This window comes from Microtus oregoni, unplaced genomic scaffold, assembly GCF_018167655.1.
Source record: "Microtus oregoni isolate MIOR12 unplaced genomic scaffold, Mior012 000022F_ref0000154, whole genome shotgun sequence".
Classification (NCBI taxonomy): Eukaryota; Metazoa; Chordata; class Mammalia; order Rodentia; family Cricetidae; genus Microtus; species Microtus oregoni.
In genome coordinates this window covers 16,269,685-16,285,852 of record NW_024543081.1, presented here as the reverse complement: position 1 = coordinate 16,285,852, position 16,168 = coordinate 16,269,685, and the positions used below count along the sequence as shown (strand labels likewise).

The following is a 16,168-nucleotide window of genomic DNA, read 5'->3' as shown; positions in this document are numbered from 1 at the left end:
CAATTGGTGATGGAAGCACTGTGCATGCCGAGGCCTGTCCTGTTTGATTTAAACAGTGACAGAGGCAGCTGCGGGCAGGCCTCACCCTCCTATTTGGTAATGGGCTTTGTCAAGCAGGCAATATTAGTTTTTTTAAACATAAATCTGGAGCAGCACTACACTGTTATGCTTAAAATGTAGAAGTGCTTTTGTATACACAGATTTCCCTCAGAACATTATTTTGGGACCAGAAGACATGAACAGTGGTAGAGAAAAGACAAGCTTTCTCTCACATTTGTCAGGTCAAAACTTGGCTGTTTAAATGTATTTTCAAAAATCTGTTTTTGTTTATTCAGCTAGATAAAATGGACAGTTTCTTTCTCCAGTTATAATGAATAAGCTAACAAGTCGCAAGGTCACACCTTGCGATGCACCGATTGCTAGGCCTGTTTTGCGCTGCAGAAAAAGCAGACATACTTCCGGTGCCTGTAAGCAGGCTTTCCCTGTTCAGTCTCCATTTGCAGCTAGAGTCTGGTATCAGGTTGAATGTGCCTCTCCAATGCATTTTCAAAAAAGACCCGTGTAGGAGAAGGCTGATGAGTGGCAAGCATGGAGGTCAAGAGGATTAATCTCCATTAATGTCAGTGAGGGGACACAGGCAAAGACTACAACACATTCCTTCTATAAAGAATGTTGCCATTAAAAACAAGGATATTTTTGTTCTAAGGCAAATCACTTATTGTAACTATTTGAATTCTAGAAGAATTCTGATCATCCCTGTACCCAGTGCCATAAGAGGTGAGAGCACAGTGACTCACAAGGCTGAAAGCAGTTCTAGGCCATTCCCCATGAAATACTGGACTTATTCCTTGCCATCTTCCATGTAAACAGATGGTATAGTTAATAAAAAAGAATACAAGGGAAATTAGTGTTCAATGCAACGCACAGAAACTGACATGATCAGACAAAAAAGATTTGTTTAAGCAAATCTATATACCTGACAGAGACTTAGTAGAGAATGGTTCTTAAGTTTGGCCAGTATACTGAAAGGACCTACACTGAACAGAAGTGAATTCTGCTACTTTATTAAGTAGCTCAGGAAGTTACAATAGGTAGTCCGTAGAGTCTGTGCACTATCCCTGCAAATGTGGCGACAGTGAATGCTTTCGGGTTGGAATGGGAGACGCATCATGAGCAGTTTTTCTAGTGTGCTGAGCTTGCAAAAGATGCACTTTCATGTTTCACTCAATTATTTCTTGGTGAAACAAAGCTGTATCTTCAATTAATTTTTTAAAAAAGAGATGTCAGAGGTTGAAGGTCAAAGGTCAAGTTGAGACAAAAAAGGATAAAATTAAAAGCAAGTCATGGCAGAAGATGGAGATGATGGAATGCATGGGATTTAATTATCTATAAATTGCAAATGAAAGTTATTCTCTGAAGCAGTTCCCTTGCAGTGTCTTGGAGTCTGCCCACTTCAGCATGCATACTTGCCTTGTCTAATAAAAATGCTTTAATTCTGTGGCATGGAGGACTCCTAATGGTATGTCCATTGGTCTATGAATGAATGAATGTTAAATTAGTATACCTCCTGGTGAAGCCAATTTTGCTATCAGAAAGGGACATGCTATCTTCCTTTATGTTTTAACTAAAAAGCAGCTAATTGGTTTTTCTGCAGCTATTTATATTTCTCCAGAATATAGGAAAAAACAAAACAAAAACAACAACAGCAAAAAAAAAAACTTCATAGGCAGAGAAAAGATGAAGAAGAGAAATGTCAAATCTTTTAAAACAGAAAGTCCTTGGTACAACTGAATTAGAGAAGTTCACTTTATATAAAAATATACGTTAGGCTGACACAGATAAACAACTGAAAGCCAATCTGCCATCTTCCCTCCTTTTTCCCATTCAAAAACAAAGGATTTTTTTGTTGCTATGGAATCTTTCCACTGCATGAGACACCCTCCACTCCAAACGGAAGACGAGGATGCTCAGCTACACCAGCTGCTACTGTCTCAGAAGCCAGCTGCAGCTGATTCCTCCTACTTCTCCCTCTCTCCCTCGATTCAATTGGACTTGGTTTGTCTTTGAATTCACCTCTTTCAATCTGTTTCCTACAAAGAAAGCAAATCCATTGTGGGTAACTAGCTTTGCTGCTCACTACCCAGGCAGAGAAACCATGGGGTGGGCACATGTGCTGGCCTCTGGCCCCACATGGGGTGGTGAGACGGGGTGAGCACAGCAGACGCAGTCTGGCACTAAAATCTCCAGCTCCTTTCTCAGTTCTCTGTAGTAGTGTTAATTCACACTCGTGCGCTGCTGAGTGAACTCCATGCCAACACACCGCTAGCAAACACAAGACGGCTCTGGCTACTATCTTAAGCCATCACCATGAAGGCTTAAGGTGGCCAAAACGAGGGTTTGTATAACGAATTGACCCTCGGACACATTTCTGTATTTTGGTTCTTGCCCTCTATCCACTGATTTGAAAATATTCACACAGCATCTAAATGCTGCCCAGCAACATCCTAGAAATCAGAGAGGTCTTCCCTTCTTTTTTTATTCAATTGCTCATTTTAGAAACATGATTCTGGAATCTAATGCTTACCCTGGATAGGCGGGGATGGCTGTTGGAGGTACCGCTCGGACTGCACCATACACTGTCCGCCCTCTGCCCCTCAGATGGGCTCCTCTGAACGCAGCTGCCGTGGTGGCTGCAGTTGGGTAAGGAAAGCCAGGAACTAAAGGGAGACCCAAAATATAACAGAAACTTCAACTTGCTTTCAGGAGCTGGACAGAACCAGACTGAGAATTAACTGTGGAAAAGGTAGAAAAACAGGCACCAAATCTTTCCTGAAAAAATAGCAAGTACACTTATTAATACACCCCTGACACTGCAGCTTTGAGGGAAGAAGTGGAAAGAGAGACACAGGATGATCAAGCGATGATTCCATGGCTCACTCATCACAAATCTTGAATTTACTCTCCCTTTTAGGTGTTCCCAGTAATAATGCATGAGAAGAGGAGTTTCTACCAGAAGCAGCTCTGAAGACCACCTCAGTAAGATGTACAACACTTAGTTTCTGTGGCGGTTTAAATCAGAGTAATATACATTTTAACTAGTCAATTATTAATTTCATTTCTAGTTTATTTATCTATTTATTTTTTTGGATTTTTTGAGACAGGGTTTCTCTGCAGCTTTGGAGCTTATCCTGGAACTCACTCTGTAGACCACATTGGCCTCGAAATAACAGTGACCCACCAGTCTCTTAACTTCATTTCTATATGTTATCATGTAATATTTATTACTCAAAAGGAACGTTCTTTATATATTTTTACATGGTACTAACCTCAAAGGAAAACAACAGTTTTTAGAGAATTCATTTGTCAACTTTCTCTAAAATATATATACATTTGTTTTTTTTTGTTTTTTTTTTTTTGGTTTTTCGAGACAGGGTTTCTCTGTGGTTTTGGAGCCTGTCCTGGAACTAGCTCTTGTAGACCAGGCTGGTCTCGAACTCACAGAGATCTGCCTGCCTCTGCCTCCCAAGTGCTGGGATTAAAGGCGTGCGCCACCACCGCCCGGCTACATTTGTTTTTTTAAGACAGGGGTTTTCTGTGTAGCCCTGGCTGTACTGAAACTAGCTCTGTAGAGCAGGCCGGCCTCGAATTCACAGAGATCCGCCTGCCCCTGCCTCCCTAGTGCTGGGACTAAAGGCGTGCACCACCACTGTCCAGGCGGCTCTACAATATTAACCTTTCCAGCTATGCTGTATCCTTTTACGAGGCAGACATTTTCCAAAGGCCTGTTCTAAATATGCTTTGCTCTGGAAGTCATGCAGAAACACCCCACTCTGCTGAATCCAGTTGAGTCACACCTCTTCCCAGGGGAAGAGGGCTTGGGTCAGAGTGACCTAGAAAGAGTAAGAGAGTGGAGGGTAATCCCTGACAGTGGAGCTGTGCTAAGTGGTACTCCATGGGAGAGTGGGCCTGGGGTGGGAAGAAGGCTTGAGTAATGCAGTCTATACACACTCATGTCTTTGACTGCCTTATGATCAAATATAGAGAGGATATTTACATTTTACCCTCTGCATACTTTCCAATGATTTTTGTTTAGTGGAAGCTTCCAGTGTGTGAGTTACACAGAACAGGGCACTGTGGTATCTATTATCCTTTCAAGAATGCCCCCCCACCCCAGCCAGGCATTGATGGCGCACGCCTTTAATTCCAGCACTACAGAGGCAGATGCAGGAGAATCTCAGTGAGTTCGAGGCCAGCCTGGTCTACAAGGAGAGCTCCAAGGCAGCCAGGGCTGTTACACAGAGAAACCCTATCTAAAAAAAACAAAACAAAACATCAACAAAAAAGAATGGTTCTCTTTTTTTTGGCAGTTCTATATCATGCTAGGAGAAGAAAAACAGACCAAATTAGCATGTCAGCGGCAACAGTAAAAACCCATGCCAGGCCGGGCATGGTGGTGCACACCTTTAATCCCAGCACTTGGGAGGCAGAGGTAGGCGATCTCCAGGAGTTCAAGGCCAGCCTGGTCTACAGAGCAAGTGTCAGACAGGCTCCAAAGCTACACATACAAACCCTGTCTCGAAAAACTAAAACCAATCCCTCCCCCCCAAAAAAACAAAAACAAACAAACAAAACAAACCAAAAACCAAAAAATCCCATGCTAGATCAGTGTAGGCTACTTACTGATTAGAGGAATGTAAGTGTTGATGCCTCCTCTTCCTGACAAGGGCACAGCCGCCTCATTGCCTAGGGACACATCAGCTTGAAAGCTGGAGGCTAGGCGCATTTAAAAAATTAAATAAAAAATAGAAACGTGAAAAGATTACAAAGACACAGCCACATGAAAAGCACAGAAGGCATTATGTGTCAGAAAGGGAAGCAGTACAATACTACCTGCATATAATTCAGGGCCATACACAGCTCCAACTACTGGACTTAATTTCCAGCCTGAAACAGAAAAGAAGACAGTGAATGGGTTATAACTATGTGAACTCTGCATGTCAAGATGGTTCCAGGTCTCTCTGGACTGCTTTTCCTCCCGAGGTTAAGACTTTGTAGGAAAGGGCAATGGTATCATCTTTAAGCAGCACCACTGAGGGGATGAGGGCTTGGACAGGTAGGCAGGGGTGTACAGTACTGAGTGAAGGGCTGGGAAGACAGAGGGACTGTCCAGATCCGATTGTCTATGGATACACCTGTGGGGACTGGCTTGATTATTAACTGATGCAGGAGAGCCAAGCCCGCTGTGGGTGACATCATTCCCTGGGCAAGTAGTCCTGTGTTATATATAGCTAAGTCTGAGCTTTTCAGCGGTCCAGTCAGCACTGTCCCTCCAGTTTCTGCTTGAGAGCTGCTCTGAATCCCCTAACAATAAATACTTGCTTTTAGTCTGAGTGTTTTATCACAGCAACAGACTAACTAGGGCAGAGGAAGAAAATGGAGAGAAGAAGAGGAAACAGAGATGCACCATGGGGTTTGGCAGACAGGACCTGCTCTGAGCTTAGAAGACAGGCGACTGGTGCCAATGACAACACTTTCTCATCCACCACCTTAACAGTACTTTCCATTAGAGGCTTCGGTAAAGTCAACTCTGACTGAATTCAAATGTGACCTGGAACCTGATGGCACATTCAGCTGTACCACACAAGTTTTGTAGGTAAATGAAATCCCCTTTCATAGTAAAAGCTGAGGATCAGTAAGTAGAAAGGGAAAGAGAGGCAGTAATAAAATACGAAGTCCATTCCCATCTTTTGAACATGGCTTCATGGCTTCTGAGGTTTTAATTTGTAACAAACATATTTGATGAGCATATTACTCAAACTCTGAAGGACAACATAGTGATGTCAAACATTAAGTTCAAGATTTAGAAATGTGGAGTTTCCAAATAATACTATGTTGGGAGAAAATTTTATTGTTTTATATACTTACAGGAATACAGCAAGTATTTTGTTGGTAAGCAAGGGATATATGCTACTCTCTCTAGTAGTGAGTAAAACTCTATATAAAAACTCAAATATCGGCCGGGCAGTGGTGGCGCACACCTTAATCCCAGCACTCGGGAGGCAGAGGCAGGTGGATCTCTGTGAGTTCGAGGCAAGCACGGTCTATAGAACTAGTTCCAGGACAGGAACCAAAAGCTACGGAGAAACCCTGTCACGAAAAAAAAAAAAAAAAAAAAAAAAAAAAAAAAAAAAAAAAAACAAACAAACCCAAACCAAAAAACAAAACAAAACAAAACAAAACAAAAGCCCCAAATAACTGCCAACTTTTCCACAGGAGAAGCAGCACACCTGCATTTATTTCCTTGAGGGGCCCGGGCTATGACTTCACTTTCCAGCCCCTGCCATTGCTACACTATGGAAATAGGACACAGAGAAGGAAAGGCCAGTTCTATTGAAATTAGAGATTTTCTTACTTTTCTTTTACATTTACCGTGTGTGTGCGTGTGTTTGTGTGCATATGAAAAACACATATGAAGCAGTCAGAGGACAACTCACAGGAACTGATTTTCTCCACCATGCATGTATGTGGGTTTCATCAGGCTCGGAGGTAAGCATCTTTACTTACTGGACCCTATGCAATCCAAGCTATGTGCTCTGAACTCATTATCCTCCTGCCTTAGCCTTGCTAGTGCCAGGGTTACAGGTATAAGCCACCATTATCTGGCTAAAACACCTCAGTCCAATCCCCGTTCTGATAAAAATGCTCACGAGGGCCAACAAGATGGACGGCTCAGTGAGTCAAAGCATCCAACACCATGCCTGCTTGATCCCTGGGTCTGTATGGTGAAAGGAGACCAGACTAGTGTAGGTCTGAGGGTGTCTGATTTCCATGTACATGGACCTGCACACACCTCCCAAAATGAACACGATGCTCATGTGGGCACTCATGAACAAATTCATTTCCTCCAGAGCCAGAGTTTCAGGTAGTTCAGGGCCACCTGACATGAGTGCTGGGAACTGTACTTGGGTCCTCTGCAAGATCAGTATGGGCTCTTACCCTGAGCTGTTACTTCAGCCTAAATTTTTTATTTTTCAGAGAATTTAAACTTATTTTGTATACGAGAGTATGGGTGTGCCAACGGAGGGCAGTGGAAGTCAGCGGTCTCCTTTTCCCTTGCTGAAGCAAAAGCCTTTATTGTCTCTGCTACTATATGGTGTATTTCAGGCTGGCTGGCCCAAACTTCTTCCTGTTCTCCTGTGTCTGTCTCGGATCCCTGGGTAAAGTGCTGAGATTACAGATATGGGTCAGCAGACATGGCTTCTCATGGAGGTTCCAGCTACTGAACTCCACTGTCAAAGTTTGTACGCCTAGCACTTTTACCTTAGAAGCCACCTTTCCAGCTTTTGTTTGTGTTGGGGCAAATTATTCACTGAAAATCCCACTCTCACTAATATTCATTAAACTTACTACATGACATGTCATCTTGGAATAAGAAGCTACACCCTAAAGCCCCATGGAAAGCAAGGGATCGAGACCTACAAGAGACTAGGCTTTTCCTTTCCACTAATCCAGATCACAGTCATCTGAAGAGACCAGCGGGAAAACACACCAGGGCCACCAGGGCAACCCGGGCAATCCCCACATTACAAGGAACTACAGGAGACTGAAAAGGAGGATGCTCACAGGCTACCTAGTCTGCTTTAACAGGTAGCCTCAAGCAATGGTATTGTGTATAGATGAAAGTTATTGAGAACAAAACACCTTTGTAAGTAAAAAGCTTAGCTTAGTTTTAAGGAAAAAACTTGAAAGAGGCTGGATGTGAACTGAGCAGATGGTCCTAGAAAGCCATGAAAACTCCATGTATTTATGTGAGGACAACATTCCCCCAAGGCAGCTAGTAACTCCTCACCATTTGCATATGGGGTGACCATCTTCTTATTGGTCATGACGCGTGCTGTGGCATTATTCACCTAAAAATAACAGGCAGACAAGAGGGGAGGGAGGGATATATTAGGAAACATGACACTGCTTATCCAGTAATACAGTACATAATTTAAATGTAAATTTCTGATAGCATTTAGATAATTAACATAGCATTATGAAATATTCATAGGATTTTAATGCAAGTGCTTATTAAATGAGGCTAACAAGAGTAAAATGCAGTTTCCTGGTGTCTTAAGAGAAAACTGTGGTTGTTCTTCCTCTCGGCACTCAGAGAAAAGGAGCAGTTACAGGTTCTCTGGCCGGCCTTGGGCTGTCTCTGTACTGAGGACAATTTGGCAAAAAGCAAACAGGGAACAAGTGTGTCTGCAAATGAATCTGGAGCTTGTTTGTAAAACAGAGGCTTGCCACCTTCCTCTCCTGCGGGTCTACTTTTTTTCTTTTCTCTATACTGTCTGGGATTAGTACATAAATACAAGAACTACAGATTCCCAAGTTAACAGTTGGAGGGCCATCCTCAATTTCCTAGACCACATGAATCACTCATTTAAGATGAAGTTTCCCGAGGGCCTTTGGCACAGGTGCTCACAGTGAAGATATTAGTGTTTCTCCTGTGCTGTGGTCCTCTCTAACCCCTAACAAAAGCATACAATCTGGGCATTCTCCACACCAAGGGAAGTAGGCCTCACAAAGATGGTATTGCTACAAAAAGGAGTGATGAAGCCTAGGAGCCAGGACACTGTGGGCGTCCTCAAGACCAACCCCAGAGTTCCTGTCAGAAAAATAAAACCTCACCATAAACTCAACCATAGCCAGCCTTAAGCTCAGAACTTATGAAATATGAATGTGTCTCATTTACTGTTTGAAGCAAAGCCTTACTAGGCAGCTTGGGCTGAGCCTGCAATTTGCTATGTAGTCAGGTTGGCTTCAAACTTGTGATCCTCCTGCCTCAGCCTACTGAATACTTAGATTATATACAGACTTGTGCCACCAAGGCCAGCCTACATTGTCTCTAGGAATATACATTGTGCTAGATTTATGTTATGAAGACCAATTTTAGGTAAAATTGGAATTTAGAAACATCTGATACCTTTTATGATTTGTAGGGTGACCTCCCCGCCCCTCTCTATGTGAGGACAGCTTGAAACTCCATTTACTCTAGTTTGACCACCAGATAATGTAAACATTTCACACTTACAAGGAAAGAATGGAAGACAACAAGGATGAGACTGCGAGCATGCAATTAACACACACAAAGAAAAGAAAGAAACAGCATCGAAAAAAGAGGGGAAAAGAACAGCAAGGTCGGAATGGAACAAGAGCTTGAACTAGCGACTAGAGCAGAAAGCCACCAAGCAATTCAAAGGAAAAACAGCCAGAACCAACCAGACACTACCAGTCAGCAAGAGACACCAACAGCTGCCAGACAGAGGAATGGGAAGGAAGAAAGGAAGGAATGAGAAGCCACAGAAAGAGAACAGAGTGGTGGGGAAAATAGGAGAGAATGTGAGGAAGGTATCAGCGGAAAAGAGCTGCACAGTGGTTTGGGAAAAAGGGAAAAGTTGGGGTAGGAAGTGCATTAATAAAACCAGCCAAACCGGAGTTCAGTAACTCTGAGTAAGATGCGCAAGGGGAAAAAAAAATCATCATGAAGTCAGTAACCAAACAGCTCAGACTGCTACAAGACAGGATGTACATCCAAAGTCCAGGCGACATCACCCCACAGCAGTGAAAATAAAAGGGGCGGGAAGGGAGAGAAGCAAGTCAAACCACATCTGGTAGTGTTAATGTGAGATGGCAGATGGACTTTTCTCTCTTAATTGTTTTGTGATTACATTTTAAAAGCTTCTTCTCTAGCACTTTCGATTCACTTACCGCCAACGGGCACCATCGCCAGCATTGTGTATAGTTACCATGGAAAGAGTGAGTCAAGTGAAGGGCCCTAAATGCTAAACCATTGAAAAGGGGGAAAAAGCAAAATATGCAGACATCTTACTCGAATGGTGGCTTTTATATTTAATACTTAAAAAAAAAAAAAACCGGTAAAGAAGAGAGGAGCCAGTTAACCTTCAATGCGTTAGTCCCTCTAGTGCTGGTGAGCCCAGGGGCTGACTTAGCAATCACAGTATCTGTCCATCTATGCCACCAGCTGCCCTTGAGCCCTCTGCTATCAACTCTGTAATCAAGTCTTGAAATTCTTGGTATTAAGTAAAGCTTAGAACTACCAGAGCTTTGGACTCTGTCTCCCCCCCACCAAACCTCCACCATCGTCTATCCACACTTATCAAACGCAAACGGAGGGGAACTGGCCTCCAAGACACAACGTTACAAGCTAGGTAGTTTTTTAAACATTTTAAAAGTTAGTTTTGTTTAGGCCTCATACAGGAATTCAGAGTCTTGCAGAAACTGAAGCAAAGAAAAAAACATCAAGAGAGCAAAGGATAAACATTTTGGAAGAGGAAAAAAGGGAATGAGAGCACAGGTAAGCACACATTCCCCGCCCCCAACTACACCTCAGACAGCCAAGGGGGGGAGGGAGAAGCAGACAGGGTGTTACTTTTATATAGTGTGGTGCAAGGAGGTGAAGACAGACACAGACAGGTGTGCACACACGGACAGGACAGGCTCCAAATGTGAAATAAGTGAGGCAGTACACAAAGAGAAAGAAAAATATAAACGAGAAATTGAATTATTGAAGACATGCACCTCGATTTTACGGCCCTCTACCACGGTGCCGTGCAATTTCTCCCTGGCCCTGTCTGCATCAGCACTATTCTCGAAAGTTACGAACCCGAATCCCTGCATGCAGCGGGAGAAGGGGAAAACATGCACATGGTTATATTTAAATACTCATCTCTTGGTAAACAGAGAAAACATCACAGTATGAAGTGACGCCAGCACAACTAACACCAGCAATTTCTTCCAAAGGCACATTTTTGATCCATGCATATTTTGTAAAGGGAAATTTAAACCCAATAAAAGGATAAAGAACTGTAATAATAGTAACAGTAACTTAATTAACAACAATAACAATAACAATAAAATATAAAGTACGTGAGACCAGACCAAGAGTAAGGTAGGAAGTTACTTGGGTTAAACTATTTGACCAAAAATCTGAACATAAAAACAGAACCAAACCACAGAACTATTATTACCATGTGCACAGGCACACATTGGTGCATGTGGCCAGCAGAGGTAAATGCAGTGTCTTCCCCAACTGCTTTCTACCTTATTTTTATTTATTCTTTAAACATGTACTTATTTAGTGTGTATGTGATGGGCATGCACGTGCCGTGGCACACAAGAGCGGGGTATGGGTTAGAGGACAACTTCCAGGAGTTGGTTCTCTCCTTCTAGCTAGTGGGTCCCAAGGATAGGACTCAAGCCACCATATATACATACAGCTTTAAAAAATATTTGTTTATGTGTGTGCGCGTATGTGTGTTACAATGTGTGGATGGAGGTCAGAGGACAACTTGAGTGAGCTGGTAATCCTTCCATTATGAGTTCCAGAAATCAGTCTCAGGTTATCAGGTTTGGCAGGAGGTACCTTTAATCTGCTGAGCCATCTTGATATGTCTGGCTCCCCCACCGCATGAGTGCGGAGGATCAAACTCAGGTCATCATGCTTACAAGGAAAGTACAAACTGAGCCATCTTTGCAGACTCTGTGTTTTTCTCTCAGTTGACTTGCTGACCCCAAAATCTATACTTCTTTCACATTCAAGGTTAATGGCTCCATGACAGGATTTAAAGTCATTATTTTAGCTCCACTTTACCTTTGGGAGTAGGATAATTTAGGACAGTAGTGAAGTCTAGTTCTGTGGGTAACAGTTGTAGAAGCAACGGAGACTGCCAACAAATTACAAACAACTAGAATGTTTCTTCAAAAACAGTTTTAAACGATCAGATTGGCACTTTACAGAAAACCTGTGTACAGCTGAATTATGGAAAACTGATACCCTAAATTGCCTAAATATCATGTATCTGTTGATGTCTATCTCTGCTGTTAAAGGTAAACCAGTGATTTTCCACATGAGAAAGAGAAGAAACAGGAAGCTCATGACCTGCTTACAGACTACCTCAGCAAGTGCCCACCAAGTCCACCACCGGGGCACTGGCTCTGTCCACCCTCCACACTGTAAATTCTCACTTCCTAGAAGCTAACACCTGCAGAGGGGACCCTCAGGACTCCTGGGGAGTCACTGCTGTGTAAGCATAAGCAGGCCTCCACATATAAACCCAGCTTAGGCAGATGTGACCCCTTCAGCAGTCCAACTGAGCCTTTCCAACTACAATTTGCATACTGCTACAGATACTACAGGAGGGCATGCTCTGACAGAGAGCGAATGGACGTTTCCTGTGGTGGAATATCAGGGGCAACTGTTCTTAGTACTCTCCTATAGAATGTATACATTTGTTGAAAACAGTAATAGGAAAGCATTTTCAGATATACATTTTAATGTTAACCTGTTGTAGGTACTTTGATAACCTCAAGGTACAAAAGGCAAGTTACTAAGGATGCCAGTGTCTTTCTTTTTTCTGAAGATGACCAGATCCTGAAGACAAGAAGCCTAACTTTCCTACCCGAGACTCTATCAATTGGCAGGCAAGGAGAACTGGTTTTTAAGAAAGGTCACATTCAGTGATGAGTTTTTTAAGATTTATCTGACTTTTAATTGCCTGTGTGTCTGTGTGCACATTAGGTGCAGGTGCCTGAGGAGCCCAGAGGCATCAGGTTCCCCTGGAGCTGGGCTTAGAAGAAAATGAGCTGTTTGACTTGAGCTCTGGGAACCAAATTCAGGGTCCTGTGCAAACATGACACATTTGTGGCCTACTGACCCATCTTCCCAGGTCTACATTAAGAGTTTTTACATCAACCTGAAAAGAATTATAAACTTCCTTCCAACTGATTCTCAGAGCCATAACTCTTACGTCTTTGGTTAAGCTAATAAATTATAGACAGCTCTGACTGTTATGTGGAAATGTAGACTTGGTTTTAACAACAAGACTGCCCATGTGTACCTGTGCACCAACACCCAAACTGCACACAGCTGTCCTAGTACAGCTATGGGGACAGGGCAGTGAGGGCAGATCTGGTAGATACATTCTACAGGTAAAGAATGATTTAAAATGAAAGGTACCAGCCTGTGTTACAAAGTGATGTTAGAACTTCAGCTTGATGGACTGCCTGCGGACTCTATTTGTTAAGTTGCATTATTCTGCAAATGACAAAGTTTAACACTAACATTCATGTTAGGGGGTTCTCAGTAATGACTATTTGGGGGAAAACTGCATTTTCAAATGTCTAAGTGTTTTATATTCTAAGGTGATCAAATGCCAAAGGAAATGCTAATCAAACTAAAGGCATCAAATTAAAGCAGTCTTCCCAGCAAGTCTTCCCTGGTGAGCGAGGAAGAAGGTCACTTGATGGTTGGGATACTCTGATATGAAGCAGAGGTAAGATTTCATTCTTCCCTTTGAAGATAAACAGATCCTGTGTAGGCAGAATAATGCTCTCCACCCCCTAAGTCCCTCAGATCTTAATCCCTGAAGCCACAGAATATGTTACCCTGCAAGGCAAAAGGGATTATGTAGATATGATTAGATTAAATGATTTCAAGGTAGGGAGATTACCCTGACAATCCTGGTGGGCTCAATGCAATACCAATGGTATCTACAAAGCAAAGGAACACAAGAGGGCCAAACTCCAAAATCCAATGTTAGTAGCATCAAAAAGGTCTGGCCCTGATAACAGAGGGGCCACAGACCAGTACCAGCAGGCATCCTCCAGAGGCCCAGAAAGGTAAGGAGCTTCCCAAAGCAACATAGCAGAACTTTCAGTTCAACTCCCTAAGACTCACTTTAGATGCCTGACCTCTAATGTGTAAGGCAATAGACACATAGCTCTTAGCCATCCGACTTTGATGTGGGATTTCCCTCTGTATGCTCTGATTACCACTGATTGATAAAGAAACGGCTTTGGGCATGTAGCAGGGCAGAACAGAGGTAGGCCGGGAAAACTAAACTGAATGCTGGGAGAAAGAAGGTGGAGTCAGGAGAAGCCAAGTAGCCCCCACCCCACCAGAGACAGATGCTGGGACAGAACTTTACCCAGTAGGCCACAGCCACATGGTGATACACAGATTAATGAGGATGGGTTAGTTTAAGATGTAAGAGCTAGCCAATAAGAAGCTAGAGGTAATAGGCCAAGCAGTGATTTAAATAATGTAGTTTCTGTATGATTATTTCTGGTCTGGGCGGCCGGGAACTTGCGGTCAGAGCACACCCCCCTAAGAATCAAAGTCTATTTGTTAGGAGGGTAGCCAAGCATTTTTGTTAAAACTTTAAAAAGACATTTTTCCCCATCAACCTAAACCCCATGCTTCCTTATCTAACACATTAATATTCCAGTTTCAATACTATAAACTTGAAGTTTAGAAAAGGCATAGGAACTATACTAAGGACAACAACAGCTTCTCTGGGCTTAAGGGTCATCCACAGAAAAACATGCTCCGAAAACCAGGCTTTAATGTACCTCTATCCTTCAAAACTGAAGTAAGTTAAGTCCGAACCTCTAGTTTTAAAGGGAAAAAAATAAAAAAGTAAATTTAACACAAGCAGCTTTAAAATGACCATAAGTTATGCTGAAATATAAAACTCAACCTACATTAGTATAATATATACTAATAAATATGTGATATAATTTGTAATAAAGGTAATTACTCATTTTTTTTTTTTTTTGAGACAGGGTCTTACTATATAATCCTGCTATCCTGGAACTCTCTATGTAAACCAGGTTGCCCTTGATTTCAGAGATCCACCTGTCTCTTGCCTTTCAGAGTACTGGGATTAAAAATGTGTGTCATCATGCCCAATTTACTTTTTTTTGGGGGGGGGGTGTTTCTCTGTGTTACCCTGGCTATCCTGGAACTCACTTTGTAGACCAGGCCGGCCTTGAACTCACAGAGATCCACCTGTCTCAGACTCCCTGAGTGCTAGGATTAAAGGCCCATGCTCCTACGCCTGGCTTACTCTTAAATTCTTAATAGGAGAAAACAGTTCAAGTGTGTAAGGGAATGATAATACTCTCATTGATAAAAAGTAAACTTTTTTTCATTAAAAAAGATGCCACGTTTGCTTACATCAACATATGCAAAAGAAATAAATGTGTGCCACATGTACTTGAAACTTTCTGATAGTCATTAAAATAGGAGATGAAATTAATTTTAACAACATATTCAATCCAGTGTAATCATGTATTTTCATTTCAATGACAGTAATATAAAAATCCTATTAGGTGTCTAGCGTTCTTCCTGTGCTAAGCCTCTGCAGTGCAATGTGTGCTCATGGTGTGAATCTCAGACTTCTTCACATTTCCAAGGCTCACAGTGGCTGCCACAGTGGACCACACAGATCTATACATACTTGCTGTAGGCTCTCTGTCCTCCAATGCTAATGAAACATTCTAGTGCTGCAGCAGCTCTTGCCCAACTGTCTTAGCTGTACTTAAGAAACAGGGCGTCGTGTAAAGTGCATGGCCGTGCTCCAACTTCTATCAAGAGGAATAGTATGTTCATACCTGCCTTGAAACCCATTTATCATCAATGACACACAGGAGCCAAGTAACTGTCACCTTTTTGGTCTGGTCTCAGGCTGTAATAAGCAACAAGCAGTAAGATGAAACAGTGTAAAAACATTCTTTTAAGTTGTGATAATTTTTTAATTTTTCCATCTCAGAAGAATGAGAGAGAAAATTTACCACGTAGTTTTTAAAGGAGAAATCAAAAGCAGATCTCCTGGGTGTGGCCAGAACACAGAGATTACAAAAATAAATGGGGGGAGGGAAACTAAAACTCAGAAAGTGGTCACAAATAAAAATAAACGAAGCCTTCTGGACACATATATTGTTAATTAAGTACAGTGGAAAACATTTCACACCATCATCTACCAACTCTACTGAAAACCATAAAGGCTCACTTAGTGTGACTTCAAACCATATTTGGAAATAATTTATCTTTATGTGAAAACAGAAGCTAAGGCAATGGTCAAGACAGCAGAGCACAGCTCGTGTGTGAGGACAGGAAGACACTGTGTGTCTCGGGCACTCCATCTGAAGCAGGGCCTGTCACAAGGATCCACCTGAGAGAAGGAATGAAACCACGTAGGCACGCACCAATAAGCGTGGGGATCGTCACGAAAACCTGCTCTGTAGTTAGGTGATGGCGAAGAGGAGTGGAAAGTCCCAAGTTCAACAATGGGGTGAATGTAGGAAAAAACTCTCAGGT

General features: G+C 42.4%; 1 protein-coding gene across 24 annotated transcripts in view; it reads right to left on the bottom strand.

Annotated features, from left to right (window-relative positions):
- Positions 1-16,168, bottom strand: part of Rbfox2 (RNA binding fox-1 homolog 2) — a 238,930-nt gene that overhangs the window by 16,594 nt on the left and 206,168 nt on the right. For 11 of the 24 annotated variants that reach the window (XM_041671947.1, XM_041671952.1, XM_041671957.1 and 8 more), the window contains 5 exons: positions 10,588-10,680; positions 7,850-7,910; positions 4,891-4,944; positions 4,681-4,773; positions 2,585-2,729 (listed from right to left, as the gene is read on the bottom strand). In XM_041671947.1, coding sequence (XP_041527881.1) covers positions 2,585-2,729; positions 4,681-4,773; positions 4,891-4,944; positions 7,850-7,910; positions 10,588-10,680 — 446 coding nt within the window. Of the gene's footprint in view, positions 1-1,470; positions 1,534-2,584; positions 2,730-4,680; positions 4,774-4,890; positions 4,945-7,849; positions 7,911-10,587; positions 10,681-16,168 lie in introns of all 24 variants that reach the window. The other 13 variants (XM_041671949.1, XM_041671954.1, XM_041671950.1 and 10 more) reach the window with 4 other exon arrangements.